Below are 26,042 nucleotides of genomic sequence, written 5' to 3' on the forward strand. Positions count from 1 at the left end.
AAGAGAGACTGATTCTATGCAAGTAGCTACACTGAATTTTTTCTTGACATTTACATTTAGTCATTTAGCAGACGCTTTTATCAAAGCAACTTAAAAATGAGGACAGTGGATGCAATAAAAAACAACAAAAGAGCAATGATATATAAGTGCTATAACAAGTCTCAGTTAGGTTAACACAGTACATGTAGAAAGGGCTTTTAAATAATACAGGTGCTGGTCATATAATTAGAATATCATCAAAAAGTTGATTTATTTCACTAATTCCATTCAAAAAGTGAAACTTGTATATTATATTCATTTATTACGCACAGACTGATATATTTCAAATGTTTATTTCTTTTAATTTTGATGATTATAACTGATAATATTACTAAGGAAAATCCCATATTCATTATCTCAGAAAATTGGAATATTACTTAAGACCAATACAAAGAAAGGATTTTTAGAAATATTGGCCAATTAAAAAGTATGAAAATGAAAAGTATAGCATGTACAGCACTAGATACTTAGTTGGGGCTCCTTTTCCCTGAATGACTGCAGCAATGCGGTGTGGCATGGAGTCGATCAGTCTGGGGCACTGCTCAGGTGTTATGAGAGCCCAGGTTGCTCTGATAGTGGCCTTCAACTCTTCTGCATTGTTAGGTCTGACATATCGCATCTTCCTCTCCACAATACCCCCTAGATTTTCTATATTAAGGTCAGGCGAGTTTGCTGGCCAATTAAGAACAGGGATACCATGGTCCTTAAACCAGGTACTGGTAGCTCTGGCACTGTGTGCAGGTGCAAAGTCCTGCTGGAAAATGAAATCTGCATCTCCATAAATTTGGTCAGCAGCAGAAAGCATGAAGTGTTCCAAAACTTCCTGGTATACGGCTGTGTTGACCTTGGACCTCAGAAACAAAGTGGACCAACACCAGCAGATGACATGGCACCCCAAACCATCACTGACTGTGGAAACTTTACACTGGACCTCAAGAAACATGGATTGTGTGCCTCTCCTCTCCTCATCCAGAATCTGGGACCCTGATATTCAAAGGAAATGCAAAATGTACTTTCATCAGAGAACATAACTTTGGACCACTCAGCAGCAGTGCAGTACTTTTTGTCTTTAGCCACTTCTGATGCTGTATGTTGTTCAAGAGTGGCTTGACACAAGGAATGCGACAGCTGAAATCCCATGTCTTGTATACGTCTGTGTGTAGTGGTTCTTGAAGCACTGACTCCAGCTGCAGTCCACTCTTTGTGAATCTCCCCCACATTTTTGGATGGGTTTTGATTCACAATCCTCTCCAGGGTGCGGTTATCCCTATTGCTTGTACAATTTTTTTCTACCACATCTTTTCCTTCCCTTCGTCCCTCTCTATTAATGTTCTTGGACACAGAGCTCTGTGAACAGCCAGCCTCTTTTGCAATGATCTTTTGTGTCTTGCCCTCCTTGTGCAAGGTGTCAATGGTCATCTTTTGGACAACTGTCAAGTCAGCAGTCTTCTTCATGATTGTGTAGCCTACAGAACTAGACTGAGAGACCATTTAAAGGCGTTGCAGGTGTTTTGAGTTAATTAGCTGATTAGAGTGTGGCACCAGGTGTCTTCAATATTGTCTTTTATTTTATATTGTCAACTTATTTTAAAAAGTCTTTAAAACTGGTGTTAACGCTGTTATCTTTCTGAAATGATCTGCAGCGCTGAGCTCTCCAGACGCGGAGAAACTCCGCCTTTGTTCATAACCCCTCCTCTAGCCCCAGCTGGCCCGCTTTGGCCCAAGGTTTTCATCGGGCCAAAAAACCTGCTGTACGTAAACAATGCTCATTACGTTGATTACGTTCTGGATTACTCTCCAAAATGGCGGAAGACAGTAACTCTGGGAAAATAATTGCTTAATAAATTATTATTATTATTTCCTTTGCACACAAAAAGTAATTGCATAGTTTCGTAAAATTGCAATTGAACCTCTGATGTCATATGGACTGTTTTACCAATGTCCTTGCTATGTTTCTGTGCAATGATCATGGTAATACCATTGCAGTCTGTTGAGAATCAGAGAGCTCTCATTCCATCGAAAATATCTTGTGTTTGGAAGATAAAGAAGGTCAAATGGGTTTGGAACGACATCAGGGTTAGTGATTAATGACAGAATTTTTTTGGGTGAACTAACAGTTTAACTTAAATTTTAAATCTACAAATCAGTTTCATTTGTGAGTAATCGTTCACAATTTGTTACCTTTGGCTTGGATACAGCAAAAAAAGAAAAAGAAAAAATTGCATAGACTGATATGGAAGTTTTTTTTTTTTTTTAGGCCTAGTTGTTTTCGAAGTTTTTTTTTGTACGTTATGTTTGACTACATGATCTCCATTTGCATAATGCAAATGGATCCTTTTGTAGTCTTGATAAGGTTTAATTTGCTCCATATTTTTTGAATATGGTTGCTCTTAGCTGATAATCAAAGCCATCAATAGCTGCTCAGTTAAACACGTTGTGGATATTCACTCATACACAAACCTGCCAGTGTGAAATACACCGCGAGTGCCTCTAGCTGTAATGCAATCCACAGCTCGGCAGATCTCAGAAATAGCAGATTGAGGCTTGATGCAAATATCCTTGCTCTCCGCTGACCCCTCTGTCAGATTCACCAAAGCCAAATGCTTTCTACAGCGCTCTCCTCTTCGCCTGAGCACCGTTTTCTCATACTCTACTGTATGGGCACTTGGCAAGCAAGCAGCGCTCTATCCGTGGGCGACGAGAGATGTTAGCACAGCTGATTTTTCAGCTCTGCATTTTGCAGTGTGCTGGTGTGAATTACCACCCTGGGATGCTTGAATGGTTAATAAGACTCCCATGAATCACACAGCGAACCTGCAACAAACTCCCCCTGCTCTTCAGATTGAGAGGTTTTGTCATGGTAGCCAAGCAAATCATATTTGTGTTTTATAAAGATAACCAAACCATCGTCTTCCCCTCTTCATCGAGGGAAAGACGGATTGCCCCAGGGTGGATGCGAATAGGGAGGGAAATGTTATGGTAATAAGCGTAGCTTGATTCTAGGCCTGCGCTGGGTATTTTTAGAGTTTTAATGGTTAGTAACTAGCAGCTATGATGGGGAGGAATATCGATTTTCCAGGGTTGGTATGCATTGTATGTATTTTTGGGTGTTATGTATTGTATGGCTGTGTGTGTGTGTGTGTGTGTGTGTTTGTGGTTGATCTCTGGCCTCTGATTCACACACACTCTCTCTGGACTGTTTTCCTCAGGCTGTTCTCTCATCATATAGATATATTTCCCCATCATTTCCACCATCTACTCTATCTTTACTGTATCTCTTTTTTTTTCTCCTGTTTGCCTGAACTACCCATTGTCTCTTTCAGCTGAGAAATAAATGCACTTTGATTTAAAGTTTTATCTGTGTTTGGTTATTATGTTTTAATTTTAATCCTGGTGTTTTTAAAATGCCTGAATGAAAATATAATATGCCTGAATATTAGAATCCATTATAAAATGAAAGAAGTAACTACTTTGATATAACATCAGATTTTAATGTGTTTAAGTAATCTATCCATTTAAAAGGAGTGTGTGTGTGTGTGTGTGTGTGTGTGTGTGTGTGTGCAATTAATTAGTGTATTTTCCTACCTCGAGACAACAGTGTTGATGAAGAGCATATTTGAGATGAAATATTAGCTGTAATGTGTGCAGAAAATAAAAATCAAGGTAAATATATCTGTATAGGGAATGTGTATCACTATTCATGTATTTATTTACTTAATGTATGGTTAGAGGTCATTTATAAATACAACTTACCCTAAGTTTGCAATAATTGTTATTAAAATTATAAACATTTATTAAGAAAATAATTCCGTTTTTATGTAGGCTATGCGTTAATTAATTTATTCATTTATTTGAGTTACATTTATTAAGTTTACAATAATTTACGTTGAGAATAGAAACATTTATTATGAAAGTAATTTGGAAATTTGTAAGATTTTGAATTTATATACAGCTACAACTTGCCCTAAGTACATTTTTTTTTTTTACTAAGTAAAAAGTAAATTGGGGCACTTTATCTATCTATTTATTTAAGAGCTGCGTTGGCAGGCAGTTTCAATAATCACTCGGCATGTTTTAGTTAGTTAGATAATGCTATTTTGGACATAAAGATGTAATCTGGAAGAAGGCGATCTCATCTTTAATGAATCATTGTGTTCTGGGATGGCCTTGTATTTGCTCTCAGTGACTGACTCTGCTCTCAATAGCGAGTGAGTTGTTGATTAGCTCCATAAGCTAGGATCCTCTGATGGGCCTGTCAGCTTGTGTCGGCTTCCCTCTCCGTGTTCTGGTTTAACGTTCCCTGTTTGCTCTCTTCTTGCATTGTTTGCCAGGTTCGGTTAGCATTCTGTCAGCCAACCGCATCCTATTGGCATCTCAGATCTGTAATGTAAATGATGTTTTGCAAGTTTAAGGTTTTAATTGTGTGGTAACTTTTAAGACTTTGTTGGTTTGGGGCTTGAGGCGGCAATACGACGTTCATTTACACCCTTTTAACTCCAACACCCCCCTTCCCTCCTCTCCTCTTCCTCCTCCTCCTCTTCTCCTCTCCAGCCCTGACACCACATGGAGGAACGAGGGGAATATAAACTGTTATTGTTAAAAATGTTTGTTTGCAAAGGACTTTCATCTCGATTGGCGGCCCACCCTCTCCAGCGTTTTCAACCCCAGCCGGGGATGCGCTTTCATGTGCCGTCCCTCGACGATTCCAGCCTTTTGTATTCACTGCACAATTAATATTCACGTCTTTCTCGCTGCTTTCCTCAGGCCAGGAGCACAATAAAGATCAACTTTTTCTCCATACTTCTCAGTTGAACGCCAAATGCTCTTCTCACGGAAAGGGAGCGGTGACAGCTGTTGATCTTTTAAACGTTGGGGTCATGTCAGATCCTGCTGCCAATTAGTTTCACTGAGCAGTTGTTATTTATTTATTTTGAGTGTTTTGTTGTGTTTGACCGTAATGAATTTGATGGTTGTCATTCAGCTGTGATATTAACTATTTATTTTTTCAGCTAATGTGTTTTTTTTCTCTGATTATGCAGGTCAACCAGATTCAGAAGACTGTGATCGACCCTTTGAAAAAGTAAGTGCTCTTTTTGAAACATTTTAAAGCAGGTTCTGTTCCAAAAACTAGTGATGGAATTGGAATGGAATGTTTATTTTATTTTCATTTTTTTAAAGAAATCTCTTCATCAAGTCTGCATTCATATTATTAAAAATACAAAAAAAAAACCCAGATATATTGCAAAATATTGTTGCAGTGTAAAATAACTGATTAATATGTAAATATGATTTATTTCTTTGATGCAAAGATGTTTCAAGAAACCTACCTGTAAAGCTACCTGAGAAACTCTGCTCAGGTGCACTAAGGGTAAAAATGCTTTAAACGCAAAGGATGCTCACACCAAATGTTGATTTAATTTAGTTGATAGAAGTTTATTGATAAAGAAAATCTATTTATGCCATTATTTTTGAAGGCATCCTCATTTTACAGCATTTTCACACAATAATCAATAATCAGTAATCTGGTAAAGGGATAATATCAATATGCAAATAAAAAATGTTATTAAATATATATATATATATATATATATATATATATATATATATATATATATATATATATATATATATATATATATATATATATATATATATATATATATATATAAAATATTTTTTTCATGCAAAATATAATCTCTGTGAAAGATGACCTGAACAAGTTTTTCTGAGCATCACCCACAGATCAATAGTCAGTTCATCTCATCTCAATGCTGACAAAATAAAAGTTGCACTCCTGATATTTATATGCCAAACAGAAAAACATATCGGTCAATACAAGTAACTAAGAATTGTAAATATTGGCCAATGCTATAGACCCTTTGCACATGACGTCACCCTCTACTCGTGCGAATTGTGAACGCCATGACGGACGGCAGAAGAGCTATGCTGTAGGACGGACAGCAAGCCGTACGAGTACAAGTTCATGTTAGTTTGTGTAATAAAATGTTTTTTTTTTTTACTTGTATGTAAGCACAGTGCAGCGTTAATGGTCAAACTGTGTTAAAGTGGCTGACAACAATAAATATTCTTATTAGGAATAAAACCGCGTCGTTTTTTTTAACTTTGCAGAGCAGTGACGTTAGCTGAATAGTTAGGCCTACTACGCTACTGTAATTTTAATATTGGTCATTGTGGTGGTACTTGGACAGACAAATATTTTCTGAGGTGGTACTTGGTATGAAAAGTTATAGATCAACTGCATTAGAAAGTTGCATTGGCACACCCAGTGAACAACGGTAACTTAAGTGGGTAGCCACGAACGACCAGGTCCTCTAAAAACAGGTTAAGTGTCATATAAATCTTTACTTAAGTAAAGAATAGATATTAATACAAAATAAACCATAGATTGACATCTTTCCTTTGCCATTATGAGGTACCTCCCTCGCCGTGAGCGTAGCATCGCGTACCTGTCACCCAGCCAGCTACTAAGAACTGGTAAGCATCCAGACTTTTAAAAGCTTTGAGATCAGCACCAGTGTATGGGGATACCCCGTTTACCACATAGTGGTACAGATCGTGTGGAATGAAGTCGGGTAGACTCTGCGATTTAATGAGGTCTGTGAAAACGGAGGAAAAAGTTAAGGATCGGTATCCAATCCTGCGATCTCCAACTTCTCCAAATACCGTTCTTTGTGAGCACCTACCAGATGCCCTACCTCGACCGATAACGGCACGACAGCTTGTTCAATAGAAGAAGCCATAAAGTTTAGTGTTATTTATTTTAAACTGATTGAAACTTCCCGCTCATCCACTACTATTTAGCTTATGCTTCCGGTGATTCTGCCGTCCGTCATGGTGTCGTCACGTGGCTGTAGTCACCTGTTTGCAAAGGATCTATATTTTGGTTTTGGCAATAGACAGTGTTTGTGGGCGGAGCCTATCTGGTGGCAGAAAATGGCCATTTTCAAGTAGCAGTCTATGGAAGACCAAATAATGAAAGAGTAAAAAAATGACGATTTGAGTTTATTGATCAATTTTGAGCCTCGATCACCCCAGGTGACTGGATGCAGTATATGTCATAAACCCTGCTCTCCACGTAATGGAATGGGACCTGTGACAAACTAAACAATCAAAGTACACTTCAAATATTTTTTTTCCAAAGATGGTTTCCATCATTTGAGGTAGTTCTTATCATGCTAATTCATGTTCAAGTGTTATTTTTTTCTAGTAAGTTAGATTAGGTAGTTTTTTGATGCTTTAAAAGTGGGGTGTGGTGTCATGATTGTGATCTTGTTGTTGGGTTTGTAGACTCTGGCTCCATACGAATCTCTTTTTTGCAGTCTCAAGCTTCAAATGAATCACTACTGTGCAGATTCGGGCTCCAAACAAATCTCTACTGCTTAGACTCAGGCTCCAAATAAATGATTACTGCACAGACTCATGCTCCTTACGAATCTCTACTGTGTAGACTCGTGCTCCAAAATAATCTCTACTGTGCAGACTCAGGCTCCAAATGACACAAGATAGCAGAGGGCATTGATGTTTTGGCTTCACTGTTCTGTAGTGGAAAGAAGTTGATATGCACCATCCATCTTTTTTTTCTTCTTTTTTTATACAGTCTATGGATAAAATAGATGAACTATGTCTTTAAGTCTCAGAAGTAAAGTGATTTGTGTCTTTTTGTGGAATTGCTGAAACTGATGTAAAAGTCACCTGTTCTTTTATTTGGGTTAAGTATGCTTCTTATGTAGGGAGTAGACAATGAGGCAGTTCAGGATTTGGAGCAGAGCTACTTTATCTGTTGGTTTACATCCTTTTTATAGAAAAAAAAAAAAAAATTGATGTTGAACTTCAAATATTTTCCATCTGAGGCATCATCTTCCATTGGACATCTGTCCTGGAACTGATTATGCCTTTTGAGTCACTGTTCATTAACAGTCCATATATGTGTGATCTGAAGATATTTATGAATGCTGGCTGGAATTGTGTTATTGTCTTTAAACACCTGGAATCAATCTGTGCATCCTCGGTGGAACAAATCTGCACTACTCTACTTCAGTCAGAACCGATGTGTTTATTGCATAACAGATCTACAGCCGGGCTGCTGCAATGAATGAATATGAGGAAGGTGTGTTAATGAATTTCTTTCAGGTCGCCAGACTTCCCTCTCAGCTTTGCACATTAAAAGTGCTGAGCGTTATATGAGAAATGTTCTGAGGGCTGCAGGCCTGTCCTGAATGAAAGAGTGTGTCTGGAGGAAAGTTTATTTGGCTGTCCGCCCCTCCACTCCTCTCCCGCCCCCATGAGTTCTATTCCATGCCTCCGTTCTCTCGTGGGACGGGCCGGAACAGGAAGCAGGCCTTAACGAGCGACTAGGAAGAGGAGTGTGTGGAGACACTCCTAACAAACGCCTGTGTGTGTGTGTGTGTGTGTGTGTGTGTGTGTGTGTGTTGGAGGATTCTTGGAGTGACTTCTTACTCCATATTTGTTCCTGAAGGATGTGCTGATTCATGTCCAATTATATAAAAAATAAATATGTATGTATTTTTATTTTATTTTACACTTGACCACAAAGAGGTTCGGTCAGCTTTGGTGAAGCTTTACAGCTGTTGTGTGTGAATACAGTGAGTCCCAGGAAGATGGATAGAAAGTTTTTTTTCTGGTGGTGTGTGTGTGTGTGTGTGTGTGTGTGTGTTTGGTGGCAGGATGGAATGGTTCTCATTTCCGCTGGCTGGTGGGTGTGTAGCGGACGTGTGTGTAGGCTCTTACTGTGGCCTCAAGCCCAGAAACACACACACTCTCATGTACACTCAAATACTATGAGCACAGTTGAGGCTTTAAACAGCGGAGTAAACTCTGCTCAGCATACACACACTCTTGCTCATACACATGCAAACTTCCAGCTGACCACTTCTCTTCCTCAAACTAACAAATATGACTGCTTGAACATAACTGGACACTGATTCATGAGTGAATCTCACAGTTCTTGAGAAGTATCTAGATCACGTTTCACTTCAAATCCAAAAGTACATAATTATGCTTTAAAGAAATAGTGATTTTAGGAAATAAATGTTTTATTTATTATTTTAGAACATCCCTTGGAAATCTTTGTAATATTCCTATTTTTCTCGCTCAGTTATCATAAATTATTACTGGTGCTCAATGAATTACATATATATGTGAAAGATTTTAATGTATTATTTTATTTCATGCATCAGATTCATTTGCATTTAATGAATGTAATTTTTTTTTTTTTTTTGTAGAATAGGAACAATATTATATGAAAAGGTATAACGGGATGATGCCACTATGCAAAAAAAGTTAATGGTCCTTTTTTTTTTTTCTTCATGCACATTGCAATGCATATAATTTGTCAGTGAAATGACCTGGACATGTTTTTGTGAGCGTCACCCACAGACGTTTTAGAGCATCGACTCTTATGCATCCATATCAAGCATGCTAGAAATCTCATGTTTAGCTTTAAACAAAACCGCATTCTTTTAGTCTCGCCTCCAGTGGAATCCTTAAAACACACCGGCTTTGTCTTCTGCTGCGCCGCAACACATTTAATCAGACATAAGTCAAGATACCATGAAAGACAAGATTCCATTAGTGCATGAATAGCTCTGCATTTCTCGTTCCTTTCTCGTTGTTCTCCCAGCGTTCATGGGAGGAAAGTATTTATAATGTGATCCTTCTGAAAAGCTGTTGAAACTCTAATGGCTTCAGACAGATGTTGGCTCTCTTAATGTGATAACTCATTTCTAAACCAGGTGAGTGCTTGCCTCTAGCTTTGAGTGTGTTTTTTTGTCTGTGCTAACAGAAGTCAGCAACCGTTCTGAATCGCGCGAGTAGCACTCCATTATATCTGCTGGGTGATATCCATTAGGATAGGTTGTTTTGACTCGGTTCATTGAAGTCTTTGTTGATCAAGATGGAATGTTGTTTTTCTGATATGTCAAGATTTCTTCGCAATAGTGATGTTTATCTTAGCAAACACCACTAACTACTGCTCATATGTAAGGCTTTATTCACGTCCCCAACTAAGTGTTCAGTTTTGGGCGCTTAACTCATCCTGCAGTGTGCTGAAGACATGGACGATACAATACCTCAAATCATGTGACCTTTTGAAGAGAGATACTAGTACAGTTTTAATCATTTAAATTGAAAGCCACAAAACATAAAAATAAAACAAATAAACAAATAATATTATGGCCAAAGTAAAAAAAAAAAAACAATTGAACACACACAAAAAACAATACTACAAAAACAACAACATACAAAAAAAAAAAAAAAAAAAAAAAAATAAGAAGAAAAAAAAAACAGAAAAATACATGCAAAAAAATAACATAAAAACACAACACAAAGAAACACCCCCCCCCCACACACACACACAAAAAACTAAATAATAACACAATGCAAAAATAAAAACAACATAACAAAAGCATAACAAAATAAAAAAATTATGACACAATAATAAAACAATCAGTAGAACAAAAAATACATTAAAAACAACACAAACACAAATAAAACAAAAAATGACAAAATAACAAAATGAAAACAACAACAAAAAACACTTTAAAAAAACAAAAACAAAACAACAGCTAAAACTAAAAATGACAATACAATTAAAAAACAAACAAACAAAAAAGCACAAAACCAAGGGAAAAAAATACAAAAATGCAAAAATAAGACCAATTTACACAAACACAAAGACATAAAACAAGAAAATTGAACCAATTTTTTCCAAATAACATCTTGTGTTCTGTGCTGAAGAAAGACAGTCTTAAAGGTTTGACATGAGGATGAATGAATAATGACCATTTTAAATTTTGCCTGCATTATCCCATGTTCACCTTCCAGACAATAAAATGGGTGGAACTTTCCCATAAACTTATATATGAAGGAGTGACCCGAGCCATAACTAGATACCAGAATGTCATCGGGACTTGGGTGGGCTCTTGTGACTTGGGCCAGTATGTAACCACCCTACAGCAAACACCCTGGCATTGTCAAACGCAAGCAGAGAGATGCCATACACTGTGTTTAGAGTCTCCTGTGCTGCTTAAAAGAGACGCATGGCTGGTCAAACAAGCAGATCTGATTTATAGAAACAGAAATCTATAATAAAGGCCTCGCTTCTCAGGCATGACACAGCACCCAGCGTTACACCCTACATTACAGTAAACTCAGTAAACTCTTGCACAGACGTACTGTCACCCTGTCCCAGAGCACGGGTAGCTGCAGCGGTCATCCCGTCCAGACTCTGGTTTGGCTCACGGAGCTGTGTGTGTGTGTGTGTGTGTGCCGCTGTTGCAAACAGCCGGCTGCGATTTCGTCCAACTGTTATTTCTGTCATTCTCTGTCAAGCAGCCACCACACCCGCAGCCAGACGAGACGGGTGTTAAATTATACAGCCGGACACAGCGAGGTGGAGTGTGTGTGTGTGTGTGTGTGTGTGCAGTCATGCGGAAGTTCAGCGAAACATCAAGAGAACTTTTAGACGAGCCGGGCACATGACCGTGTGTTTGGGTTGTGCCCAGTCAGACGGGCCGTCCTCTAGTCCGTCTGAAGCATTCATCTGGATAACAGCGAGTGTTTTTAGATCGCATGCTTCCAAGAACAACACCCGTGAAATGTCATAGAAACACTAACCTGCACTAAACCTGCTTTCAGGGGACAAGAGGTGCAGATTACACCTGGAATATTCCATGTAACATGATCAATTTTACAAATGTAGTGTGGCTGGATGTAGAATAGGTAAATAGATGATGCTTGTGTATGTGTGACAGGTCATTGCCCCCAAAATTATACATTTGTTTAAGTTGCAGTCAAGATTTTCAGACGTAATTTTCAGTCATACTGATTATTCCTTTTAATGTTTTTACAATGTCTACAAATGGCATGTGATTTTAAGGAAATGTACAGATGATAAAGCCATCTATTAAACTGTTTTGTATTATTTTAACATTACTTTAATCTTTATTTGATTATATTTGACGTAGCTTAGATTTAAAATATTATTTACTTGTGTGTATATATATATATTTATTTTTTTAACAATTTTAATTTGCTGGCTTATTGTGAGTGACTACAAAAATCGTATGCATCTTAAATTTACCTCTCCTCGTAAATGTGATCTTATGGTCAAACATAATGCATGCATCCAGCTGGACAAATCTTTTTTTTATTTTTTTTTTAGGGACAGTTATTTTTCCAATCCATTTTCCTTAAATTTGTTTTGCATGTCAGTGGAGGTTTGTGTGTGTGTGTGTGTTATCGGCCATAATATTATAAATCTATTTGAGATTTAGTCATTTTAAGGTCCAGTAGTATTATGTTTGCATGATGTTTTATCCAGCTGTCACACTTGACATTAGTGCCAAGAAGAGAGGTAGAAGAGAGTCATTGCACCAAGGTGGTGTTTTCTAAATCGAGGGTGCGTGTGGGTTGTGGGGCTGGGTCCTGTGACGTTGCCACACTGATCTTGTGCCGCTCCCTTCTTTACTTCCTGTGGGAAACAGTTTAGGGCTTGTCTTAACACAGCTCTGCATGGTGAAGCCACTCACTTTCTTGCTCTCTCATCTGATTCCCTTCTTCTCTTGTAGATTTCCTTCACTTTTACCTCCTGTAGCTCCACTTCCTTTACCAATTTGACAGATTTGTCTTACCTGACCCAAAAGTTTACAGATCACCTCTCGCAGGGTTGCAAAACTTTGGTTGCAGTTCCAGATCTTAATCCACTAAGTCAGTCATTTTCAAAGTTTTTGATGCCAAAGTCACATTACATTATCACATTCCTAAAATGTAAATGTGGCTGTATATTTTCATGTTCAAAGATTAATTTATATTTTGTGAGATTAATAAAAAAAAGTTATTTGTAATTTTTTTAACCAAATGAAATACCAGGTTTTTATATCTGTTACTTGTTTTGAAAAAAAAACAACAACTGTGCACTATTAATGTAAAAAGTAATTTGTTTAACGATTAAATAATAGCCTTAAACGCTTAAACGCTGGCGCCGATACAGGATGGCTGCCTCCGTGACGAGCTCTGCATATGTTTTTGTGTTTTTGTTAGTTTGTCCTGTCTTTAGTTATATTCCTGCCATCAGTTTCACCAGGGAAGAACTGCTGAACATTCGGCAGAACGCACCACAAGATGTTTTTCCGGATTTCAATTATTCAGATGTTTTAGTGAACGTTGTTATCGGAGGAGCGGCGGCGCTGATCAAGCGCTTCAGGACGCACAGAAGGCGGAATCGAGCGGGAGCGCTCGTCAGACTCAGGAAGTGCGGATTTCGAATGCCGTTGCCTAGCATCCATCTGGCAAATCTCCGCTCTCTACCCAATAAAATGGACGAACTCCTTCTGCTCTCTCGGACAAATAAGGATTTCACACACTCTGCTGCTCTGTGTTTCACGGAAACCTGGCTGAATGACACCATAACGGACAGCGCGCTCCATCTGCCGGACTTTCAGCTGTTTAGAGCGGATCGCGAATCAGAATCTACTGGGAAATCGCGCGGCGGCGGGACATGCTTTTACATCAATGAACGGTGGTGTACAGATGTAACTGTGTTAAAGAAGACGTGCTGCTCAAATCTCGAAACACTCTTCATTAACTGCAAGCCGTTCTATTCGCCACGGGAGTTTCACTCGTTCATTCTGGTCAGTGTTTACATCCCTCCGCAAGCTCATGTGAGCTCAGCTTTACAGAAACTCGCTGATCAGATCACAGAGACAGAACAACAACACCCGGACTCTGTTTTAATCATTCTCGGGGACTTTAATAAAGCCAATCTCTCCCGTGAACTGCCAAAATACAGACAGCATGTTACTTGTCCCACAAGAGACAGTAATATATTGGATCACTGCTACACCACAATAAAGGATGCATTTCACTCTGTTCCACGAGCAGCTTTGGGACGTTCTGATCACCTTCTGGTTCATCTTATACTGTCCTACAGGCAGAAACTAAAATCAGCTAAACCTGTATCAAGGACTGTAAAAAGATGGACTAATGAAGCAGAGCAGGATTTACAATCTTGTTTTGACCTCACTGATTGGAGTGTTTTTGAAGCTGCTGCCACCGATCTGGATGAACTCACAGAGACCGTAACATCATATATCAGTTTCTGTGAGGATATGTGTATTCCTACAAAGACTCAACTAATTTACAATAATGACAAACCGTGGTTCACTGCAAAACTCAGACAGCTCCGTCAGGCCAAAGAAGATGCTTACGTGAAGGGGGACAATGTCTTGTATAAACAGGCTAAATACACACTGGAAAAAGAGATCAAAGTGGCAAAGAGGAATTATTCTGAAAAAATAAGGACTCAGTTCACTTCCAACGACTCCGCATCAGTGTGGAAAAGTCTAAAGAACATCACCAATTACAAGACACCACCCCCCAGCACTGTAGAGAATCAACGACTGGCAGACGATCTGAACGAGTTTTACTGCAGGTTTGAAAGAACACCCATCACCTGCCCTGAACGCCTCCCCACACAACCATTCACACCCTTCACAACTCCTGCAAACAGACCCAAATGCCTCTCCAAACAACCGTTCACACCATTAACAGCTCCTGCAACCCATCCTGAACACCTCTCCAATCAAGCACTCTCACCATTCACACCTCCTGCATCCCCCCTCTCAGGTGGGGCACCTGCAATTCAGATCAGCGAGGATGCGGTGCGCCAGGTCTTCCGGAAGCAGAAAAGGAAAAAAGCACCAGGCCCAGATTGTGTTACACCAGCCTGTCTGAAATCCTGTGCTGACCAGCTGGCCCCCATCTTCACACAGATCTTCAACAGATCCCTGGAGCTGTGCGAAGTCCCTTCATGCTTCAAACGTTCCACCATCATCCCCATCCCTAAGAAACCCAAAATTACAGGACTAAATGGCTACAGGCCTGTGGCTCTAACGTCTGTAGTCATGAAGTCATTTAAAAAACTGGTGCTGGCCCACCTGAAGAACATCACTGGGCCCTTGCTGGATCCTCTTCAGTTTGCCTACAGAGCAAACAGGTCTGTGGACGATGCAGTAAACATTGGACTGCATTATGTTCTGCAACACCTAGACAGACCGGGGACTTATGTGAGGATCCTGTTTGTGGACTTCAGCTCGGCCTTCAACACGATCATCCCAAACCTCCTCCTGCCCAAACTAAATCAGCTCTCCGTGCCCACCTCCATCTGTCAGTGGATCAACAGCTTCCTGACAGACAGGCAGCAGCTAGTGAGGCTGGGAAAATACACATCCAGCACCCGTACAATCAGCACCGGAGCTCCCCAGGGCTGTGTTCTCTCCCCACTGCTCTTCTCCCTGTACACTAATGATTGCACATCTAAGGACCTCTCTGTCAAGCTCCTGAAGTTTGCAGACGACACCACACTCATCAGCCTCATTCAGGACGGTGACGAGTCTGCTTACAGACAGGAGGTAAAAGAGCTGGCTGTCTGGTGCAGTCTCAACAACCTGGAGCTTAACACGCTCAAAACAGTGGAGATGATCGTGGACTTCAGGAGAGACCCCCCTGCACTCCCCCCACTCACCATCATGAACAGCACTGTGACTCCAGTGGAGTCATTCAGGTTCCTGGGAACCACCATCTCTCAGGACCTGAAGTGGGACATTCACATTGACTCCATTGTGAAAAAGGCCCAGCAGAGGTTGTACTTCCTTCGCCAGCTGAGGAAGTTTAACCTGCCACAGGAGCTGCTGAAACAGTTCTACTCCACCATCATTGAATCAATCCTCTGCACTTCAGTAACTGTCTGGTTCAGCTCAGCTTCTAAATCTGACCTCAGAAGACTACAGAGGGTAGTCCGGACTGCTGAGCGAATCATCGGTTCAACTCTCCCATCTATTCAAGAACTGTACTTATCCAGAGTGAGAAAAAGGGCTGTCAAAATCACTCTGGACCCCTCACATCCAGCACACTCCCTCTTTGAACTGTTGCCATCTGGTCGACGCTACAGAGCACTGAGCACCAGAACAACCAGACACAGGACCAGTTTCTTCCCTCAGGCAATCCATCTAATGAACAGCTGACAATAACTGCAAACACACTACACTTTATATTTATATATACATACACTTTATTTATCTAACACACATACTTAGTATACACTTAAATTTTGCACACAATATATATGTACATACATAACTCCATTTTGTAATATACCTACCTACAATTGTCATTTGTATATTGTCATTCACTGTCTACATATTTGTATTTTTTATTCTTTTATTATGTGTTTTATGTTCTGTCACTGTCATTCTGTTGTACTGCGGAGCTTCTGTCACGAAAACAAATTCCTCGTATGTGTAAACATACCTGGCAATAAAGCTCATTCTGATTCTGATTCTGAAATATTGCTACTAAGCAGCTTTATTGGAAAAAAACCTTCAGAAAGCAACTGAAGATGATCAAAATCTGGAAGTATATAATAAAACACTTTTTTGTAGTTATTTTTAACTGTGAAAGCAAATGGCCCGTAGAATAACAATCACTATTAATATCATAATTTCTCATAATGAAACATTGACATCCTTATTAAAAATCTTTATTCATCTTTTTAACTGTAAGTCCTGCATTGTCAATTACTGAATGGGTTTTATCATCAGTGCTCGTAAAGAAAATGTTACCAAAAGCATAAATCGTTTGTTTAGCATTTGTCTTCCAATAAATCTCTATAAATTTAGGCCGCTACATTATTTCCTGAATATTGTTTTGTTTATTGACTTTTCTTTGTTTTCAATGTTAAGTAACCTTCAGAGATTTGAGATGTGGTTTTTCATATATATATTTTTTCCCTTCCTCACATGGTGTTTTCATAATTATTTTCTTGAAACATCTGGCTAATGTGACCAATAATTTAATTAGTGGTTTATTCAAGTCGACGGCGTAGTTAACAACCTCAATAAAAGTCAGCAATTTAGGCTGCATCGCTGCGTTTCAGTTTAACCGCAGGCCACTTTACACATCTCATCTTTTCCTTCTGAAGATGCGTCACACACAGTCGACTGCAGGAGACCTACAGATGCACCTTACAGAGTTTTTTCACCGAAATCCCCCAAATAATGCACATAAGAACATACATTTATAGCTCCTTAACCCTAAAACTGTCCTCCTACTTCAAGGCTTGTAGCTTTTGCGAAGTAAGTCACTTTTTTTCAGTAGTTACAAAGAACAAAACGGTGTGGGTCATGTGTTTGCACTGTTCCTCGGTGCTCCCAGGCGATGCAAAGTCAGGCCTCAAACCAAAGCGGCCGACTCTGTTGCTAAGTTACAGTTTAGAGTTTTCCTATTTTTAGTTTCCCGAGACCAGGCTTCTCACCCAGAGATTATATTTTCATTTGGAATAGAAACAATAAAAGAATCCCAAGTGACATGCCTCCGTGCCGTTTGTGTGACTGTAATTAAGTGATCCTGTTAAAATGGGCTAATGCTGCATGAACCTCCTCATCACATTGTTAAATGATTTTTGTCATAGAACAAATGCTGTGGTGTTCAACACACTCTATTGATTTCCCGCTCCATGTAGTATTTCGCTTAAAGTAAGTTTAACACCTGAAGGAATGAATAGATATTTTGAGAATGGTATGAACTCATAAGATGAAAACTTCCAGAAAATGCAGTATGGCTGGTCGCTCCCTCATAATGGTCACCATGTTAAGATCAAACAATAAATTCAAGCATGCCTCATACAAACTACACAATTTATATATATATATATATATATATATATATATATATCTGTTGTGAAGAATTGAGTGGGTCCTCCAGAGCTGTTGGGGCAGCAGAGAGGCAAGTTTAAATAGCTTAAAAATTCATGCATGTTATACTTTCACTTTCGAATTAGCGGCAATTGGCAATTGGCGTCAATTGCATGATGAAAAATAAAAACTCACTGATATTAAACACAAAACTTTTATTAACATAACGAATAAAAATACCACCATGCATAGGCTGAACAAACTGAAAATCGGCAAACTGTGGACCCTAACAAATAAGAACCATAGAATGTGTATTGCCTATCCTATATTAGAAATTTTTAAAAGAAAATAAGAATAAAATAGGCCTGAATAAATTACTTGGTTTAAATAAGATAAAACCAAAGAAATAAGAAACGAATATAAAAGAAAAACTTCCAAAATGACATTAGCCTACATAAATGACTTCCATCACCACCTTTTCCGGAATAGTCAGATTTACTGTCGCAGTGCCTGTTTTTCTTTTTAATAAACTTGCAAAAAATATATATATATATATTTTGGGCTGCAGCTCGATGTCAGCTTCCTCCTCATTTTGTTCTACCTCTTCTCTCATGGGGTACATTGACTGTGCTTTCCTACCGAGGATGACCGCTTCTTCCTCTATCATCTTCTTGGTCTCCAACATTCAGGTCGTAGTCATCCCGGTAGCGCGGGTCCAGGAATGTTGTCTTGTGCATAAGCTGTCGGCTTGCTTCTGGCAGAACTTCATATTTCTCGTCTAATATGGATATGATGCCGGCTTTCAGGTTGACTGTCAGTTGTCCGTTCTCATCGGTTGGGCCCATTGATTCCTCTTTAATGAGACGCAGCACGGGGAGAAGAGATGACGTGGTGATGCTAGTCTGTGATGTGACTGTCTCTTGGCATGCAGCATTGTGGCTGCGTTCAGTTTTTAATTATAGTGTATGCTCTTTTCTGAACTAAATTATTTATAATTATTATTTTGACTTAATTCAAGTAAATATTTAAGAAAAAAACTAATACCATATTTTCCAGACTCTAAGTTGCACTTTTTTTTCATATTTTGGCTGGTCCTGCGACTTATAGTCAGGTGTGACTTATTTATCAAAATTGATTTTGATAAATAAGTGTATTTAGACGCGGCTGTAGACGGTAATGTTTTCTCTTGGTTCTTGGTTCTAAATGAATGCGACTTATATATGTTTTTTCCCTCATCATGACGTATTTTTGGACTGCTGCGACTTATACTCAGGTGCGACTTATAGTCCGAAAAATACGGTAAGATGTAAGCGGTGTTGCGAAATTAAAACCGGTTACACCATCAACACTGTCTATCACGGCAAGCCTAAATTATACTATTATTTTTTTCTGCTTGTGACTTTGTTTTCTGCTTGTGACTTTGTTGATGTGTCATTTGTCTTTGTCTTATTAAATGGATAGTTCACCCAAAGCTGATCATCTGTCACAATTTTCTCACCCTCAAGATCTTCCAAACCTGTATGAGTTTTTTTTCTTCTATGGATTGTAAAAGAAAATGTTTGGAAGAATGTGTGTGTTGACTTCCATAATATGGAATAAAAAATACTATGGAAGTCAAGGGGAGCAGCAACTGTTTGGTAACATATATTCTTTAAAATATCTTCTTCAGTGTTCAGTGAAGTGATTTGGAAAAACGATGAGAGAATTTCAGTTTTGTGTGTACTGACCCTTTAATGATTTGCCTTGTAATGTGTGTGTGTTGTGTGCACATCGATCATTTTCTCTGTCTCTGCTGTGTGTACACAGGTACAGCAGTGTGTTTCCAAGTCTGAACATGGCGGTAAAACGCAGGGAGCAGGCTCTTCAAGATTATAAGCGACTCCAGTCTAAAGTGGAGAAATATGAAGAAAAAGAGAAGACGGGGCCCATCATGGTCAAGCTCCATCAGGTACAACCACTTCTTCCATTCAAGGCAGCACTTCCTTTCCAACAGCATCGCAATTTCAGCCATTCATTTTTCGACGAGTGACTGATCGCCTGCTAATCCCAGAAATCCTTTAATTCAAGTTAGTTCACTCAGCGGTCATGTCGGTAACGCCCCAGGTAGCTGTTTTCTGTGTGGATTAAACATACAGCTCTTGTTTACTTGAACAGGGAAAGATAGCTAGCATTTTAATTTAATGCAACCTTGGCACACATTACATGTATTTACTATAGTAAAAATAGTAAATTAAAATCCAAACCCTAAACTTTTGGTATGTACATGTTGTTAATCAATATTACCCAGTTTTTGTGTTAAATACACTGTAACAAGTACACATTAAAATACAAGGTAACCCTTAAATCAAATGACGATTATTATGTTCCAGACTTGCCCAACTAATGCTCATGCATAATCTACACTAACTAAACTCTTTTTCTTTAGTGTTTCTTTAGGATTTTGTTTTTAACTCAAAGATAGGGCTTTCATTCCTTCTGCCGCTGTAATGAGAGATGCAAATACTTTGCCATCATTGGCTTCATCACACTATATTCTGCCTTAATAGACCACATACAGTTGCTTATTTTCACAAGATTTATTCTGGCTCCTTATATATGGATAAATCTCACATCTTAAGGATTGTTTGTTCCGAATGTGACTTTTCAGTACAAATGTTTATTGGGACAAGTTTTTAAAGTTTTAAATGAATCTCTAAGCTTCTGTCATAAAATTCAACCTGTGTATGAGGAGCTATATAATATAAAACAATATCCACAACAAACATGTATCAGAAAGGTTATATGACATATAACTAGGGCTGCACGATATTGGGAAAAAATGACATTGCGAAATTTTATTTTTCTGCGATATATATTGCGATATGAAATCTAATAAAATTTTTGCTAACAAACAAAAATGGGGTGAGCACACTTACGTTCTCATTTACATCACTTTACACCCTTACATCTCTCGCGCTCTCTCTCTCGCTCTAGCGATCTCTCTCACGCGCTGTTTCTCGCTCTCTCTCTCTCTCGCGTGCTGTTTCTCGCTCTAGCGCGCCCTCTCTCTCTCACGCGCACGGTTTATCTCTCACGATGTGACTATCATGGATTCGTACATCGCGATATCGTGCAGCCCTACATATAACTGCTGACAAAATTCAACTATTTTTAAAACTTAATATGCATTGAGTTGCTGTAGTAGATCACTATTACTGCGGTACAGTTGTTTATTCAAAAATTTACATAAACACGTATTTTTATGTCCTGCCATACCCCTATTTAAGCACATAAATAACAAGAGATCATATTGTATTTTATATATATATATATATATATATATATATATATATAATTTTTTATTATAATTTTTTTTTAAACTAGAGGCCTTTGTCCTTTGTCGCACATATCTGCATCCACATAAATTTCCACATGAAATAATATTAAGAACTCATTTTTCTTGAATGTTTGAGTTTCTAACATGATTCCAAGCACAATGTGGCTGTGAACGTGACCTTATTTCAGGCATTTATCCAAAAACCCATTAAAAAAAACAAAAAATGACTTAGAGACAAAGGATTCGGAAGTAGTAACAACAATTATTTTCTGGTTTTCGACTTCCAAAAATACATAATCCTTGCAGCAGGATTTTGACTTCATATTGACTTCAGCTGGGACTCAAAAAAACAGAAATCCACCTGAACTACGAAACACTTCACACAGCACAGTTTTTCTCAGGTCTTTATACATCTTCCTGTAGTGGATGCTTGTACTCGAGTATGCTGGACCTTAAGAGTCATCGGTTTGTTATCATCCATCCTCTCGCGTACAGTTCTGGCGGGATTTTTTTTTTTAGCACGCAGCAACAACTGAAGGAAGCTGCGCTGGATGGACGCAGAAGTATTCAGAGCACATGTATACATGCGAGCGAACTCACCCACGCAAGAGAAACAGCCTCTCAACTCAGCTGCACTTTTTCAAGAGGCTGCGCTCAACACATACTGCGGGATAATTGGGTTTTGCGCACACACACACACACACAGGCTCACTTGTGCACGGTAACACGATCCAGCGAACGCGAGCAAACAATAATTGTTTGTTCTTTTTGTTGAACACTTCTGGGTCATTATGCATGTGTATGTTGACATGTGAAGGACCATACGTGCGCAAACAGATACAGACGGATGCCTGGAAAACTTCAACATACATGAACAGCCCATCGCCCACACACACACACACACACACACACACACACACACTGAAGGACTCCGCAGGGCCATAGAGGATAGGAGAACTGATAGTGTGTGTGCAATCACATTCACACATGGGCTGTTTCATATATAGAAAGCAGGTCATATCCTAGCAGAGGTCAGCACTTCTAGATTGCTTTCCCCTCCCTTCCGCTGTGCTGATTGGTGATTGCATCATCAACAATGCTTGCCCACCTCCACACCCTGTAAAATGTCCTGGCATCATACAATTTTTAGTTATTATTTTAATGACACACCATAACGGCATGCTTTAATAATTGGCAAGTAATTGTGGAGTAGGCAGTAGTCTTGGTTTTATTCATTGCTGGATTACATGTGTGTGTGTTTTGTTTTTAGGCCAGGGAAGAACTGAAGCCTGTCAGGGAAGACTTTGAAGCCAAGAACAAGCAGCTGTTGGACGAGATGCCCAAGTTCTACAACAGCCGCATCGACTACTTTCAGCCCAGCTTTGAGGCTCTGATACGAGCTCAGGTGAGCCTCAGATAAACCCAGCTCAGACGCAAAATAACTCCAGCTAAAAACCAGCATGTCTGTTATTTGGGCCATATCATGGATTTTCTGGGAACATACATTTATATTTTGTTTAACACAACACAAAGAATTCCTTCCTCAGTCCCCTCAGTCCTCACCTCGGTTCCCCTATATTTGCCGGAGTAATTTCCTGTTTTTACAATTGATGTCATTTTGAATCTACACAAACAAAAACATTTTACGTATTTTACATGAAAATATAAAAATAAAATGTGTAAGCATAAAAATAAGGAAATGATACTAAATTCAGTGTTGTGGCCGTTATTAAATATTTACGGCTGGTTTGACAAAAGTCTGAGACAAGGGTTTAACAAAATATACGCATAAAAGACAATTTTAAAGTTGTCCTGTTAAAAAGTTATATGATATTCGTTTAACAAAATCGTGTTGTTTTTAATAAGAATCAAAAGCCAAAAATCGAAATCAATAAAAATCAAGTTTGAAGAAACACCCTCACATACACACAGTAGTAAATTTTAAAGCTTACGCTCCCTCCACCCAGATCTAATGTGATTAACCCTGAGTAACACACACACACACACACACACACACACAAAAACACTCCTTTATGCTGTGCTCACACACTGTCTCACTCTACACACTTCCCCTCTCTCTAATGTGATTAACCCCCACAATCCTGCCTGCTTATGTCCACAGCTCAGACTGTGTGTTATTTTAAGGAGAGTGTGTGTGAGAGAGAGCTAAACATTAGATTCTAACGAATTTAGTAAAAGAGGAAAAGCCAAGTCAACACATACGGACTCATCTTCAGGACATATGCATTTACCCCCTCTCTTGACATTTTCAGTGTTAGGATGTGAATATTATTCCCATGTCATGATGTTATTTTGCATGTGTGTCTGAACCGAGACCCCCCCCCCCCACCCACCCAATCCCCTTCAAAACCAAAACCGAACATATATGGATGCTTAAGCGACTTTGGTTTTGTTCCTGGCTTGATTGATAATAATGAATTCATATTCTTACAGGTGTTCAAATGCTTTTTGGTGCACCTGTGTGTAAAGTGGAGATAATGCAGTCTATTCAGACATCACATATGATATCAGTAGTACACATGAACTTAAACTTGAATATAGTTGCATTAAGAAGCATAAACAATAGTGTGTTTTAAACTAATGGATCAGCTTTGCTGTCATCTGCCTCTTGAGTCAAACGTATCCTGTAAGTACGGTGGATATAACCTATTTTACACAATGTGCTTTACAACACTCACTTAACCGTGAGCTGGTGTTAAAGCTGAATAGTCCAAGCAGGCCTTTTCTTGGTGGGTTAATCACATATTTAAGAGCCATAATCTTTACGGCTCAGGGCAGAGCGGGAAGACAGGATCTGTCAGGACCTGATCCAGTGCCCTATGATCCCAAAAAATGCCATCTTGAGAGAAAGCCTCTCCAAACTTGAACATGCACTATTGTTATAGGTCTGGTATAACAGATGAATTACATAATAATAATTTTCATACAATTTACTATTTAAAATTTAATTAGAATGAAGAATAATAACTACATGTATACATATTTTTACAAATGTTGCTATATTACAGTAATCAAAATGTTTCTGACTGGTTTTGAGATTTGCCCACGTAGTATTCATTGCATTCTAGAAAGTTTAAATGAAGTGGGTTTTTTTTATGCATTTACTTAATTTAGGAGATGATTCTTAATGTGAATGCGTCAAGTGTTAATAGGTTTGATTTTGCGTTATCTGATTAACCTGAGAAGGATTAACCAAACGGGAAACGGCCTTCATGACGACAAACAATGCCGTCATACACACAGTGCTTGGTAGCTTGTACTGCTCCTGTAGGGCATGCATGTTTGAAGCTGGCCTGCATCGCATCTCAGTTACGTCCCGACAATCTTAAAAATAAAGGATCTATATTGTCATGGTTCCATCAAGAACCTTTAACATTAATGGAACGCTTCAATCATGCGTTCTTTATCTTGGAAAAAGTTTCTGTAGATTATGAAGTGCTTTTCACACTAAGAATAATTATTTTAAGATCTGTTCACTGAAAATTTAAGGAACCAAAATATTTATTTAATGGCATCACTCCAAGGGGAAAAAAAAGAAAAAATATTTGCACCTTTTGGTAATGCTAAAAAAAAAGTGGCTGATGAACCAGTCAGTTATTTTTTCAAAGATTACCGTCTTATTGTACATCATCTTGTACTTATTTTAGAAAGACTTGATCGCTGTATTGACCAATCAGCATCCAGAACTAGAACTATCTATTTAATAACAGGATATATATTTTAATAACTGGACTCATCTAGTAGCTGATTTTGTCTTCTGGTCTACTATTATGGACTAGTTAGCAGCAGTTGAATTCAGCTTGTAAATGTCATGGATTGAACAACATCAAACTTCCTTTAGCCAAAACCATTGCAAACTTAATGGAGACAAGAGTCTTTTGTGTGAGTTTTTGTGTAGCGGCACTTTGTGATGCTACGCTTTTGTCATTTGCTCTATTGAAAACCAGATGTGGGTGCTCTATGGAAAAAAAAAAGTTATAAATAAATGAACACTTGAATGCATAAAGCTGATCATAGATCAGGCCTGAAATGTAGTCTTTCCTCGAGCTCTCAGCTAACAGATGGGCAGCAGAGAGAGAGAGAGCGCGAGAGAGAGGCCTAGCAGATGACCGAATCTCATTCATCAAGTGCTTTCAGTAACCCGGAGTGCCATACCTCCAACACCCACATACACCAAGACACAGTCAACCAACAGCAGCTCAATGTGACGAGGTAGAGGAGGTTGTCTCTGTCAGATAGAGGGTGTAGGTGGACTCCCGAGACTGCTTACTATAGGTGCGGTGTGGAGACGCTGCCTCCCTGTGTGTCTGATGGACGTCACATTTGGCAGTGTGTGTTTGTGTTTCCAGTAGTCCTGGAGTGGGACACAGTTTGACTCACCGAACATTCAGTCATGCTGAGAGTCCCTCATCCTGCTGAGTCATTCGCACACATACACGCAGCCTTATATCAGGAGATGAAGACAAATAGATATTTGGCCTAAAGAAAGATGCATGCACAAACATCCTGGATGGCCTCGGAATGAGCCAAATTTACTTGTTTCCCAGAAGCCACTGCTTTGAGTCTTGATTTCTCATACAAGTGGGAAATCTTTGGACACATACAAAATATATTCACAAACCTCATCTTCAGGACCGTGAAAACCAATGGCAGTCCTAGTACCGAGCCTTGTGGTACTGAATTGATTCATACTGAATTGATTTATATGATACCATACCTCTTTATTTACTGCTACAAATAGATAATGGTCTGTTAAGTACAAATTAAACCATGCCAATGCAATCACAGTAATTCCAACATTATTTTAGAGCCTGTCCAAGAGCATGATGTGGCCGATAATATCAAAGACTGCACTAAAGTCTAATAACAGTAATAGGAGAGTTGCAACCACGATTGCATAAGAGCAAGTGATTTGTTACTCAAATAAGCATAGTTTC

General features: G+C 38.8%; 1 protein-coding gene across 2 annotated transcripts in view; it reads left to right on the forward strand.

Moving 5' to 3' along the window:
* LOC127962857 (bridging integrator 3-like) overlaps positions 1-26,042 on the forward strand; it is a 54,060-nt gene that overhangs the window by 22,896 nt on the left and 5,122 nt on the right. For both annotated transcript variants that reach the window (XM_052562452.1, XM_052562453.1), the window contains 3 exons: positions 5,079-5,119; positions 19,575-19,716; positions 22,355-22,489. In XM_052562452.1, coding sequence (XP_052418412.1) covers positions 5,079-5,119; positions 19,575-19,716; positions 22,355-22,489 — 318 coding nt within the window. The remainder of the gene's footprint in view (positions 1-5,078; positions 5,120-19,574; positions 19,717-22,354; positions 22,490-26,042) is intronic.

The sequence above is a fragment of the Carassius gibelio genome, chromosome B8, assembly GCF_023724105.1.
Source record: "Carassius gibelio isolate Cgi1373 ecotype wild population from Czech Republic chromosome B8, carGib1.2-hapl.c, whole genome shotgun sequence".
Classification (NCBI taxonomy): domain Eukaryota; kingdom Metazoa; phylum Chordata; class Actinopteri; order Cypriniformes; family Cyprinidae; genus Carassius; species Carassius gibelio.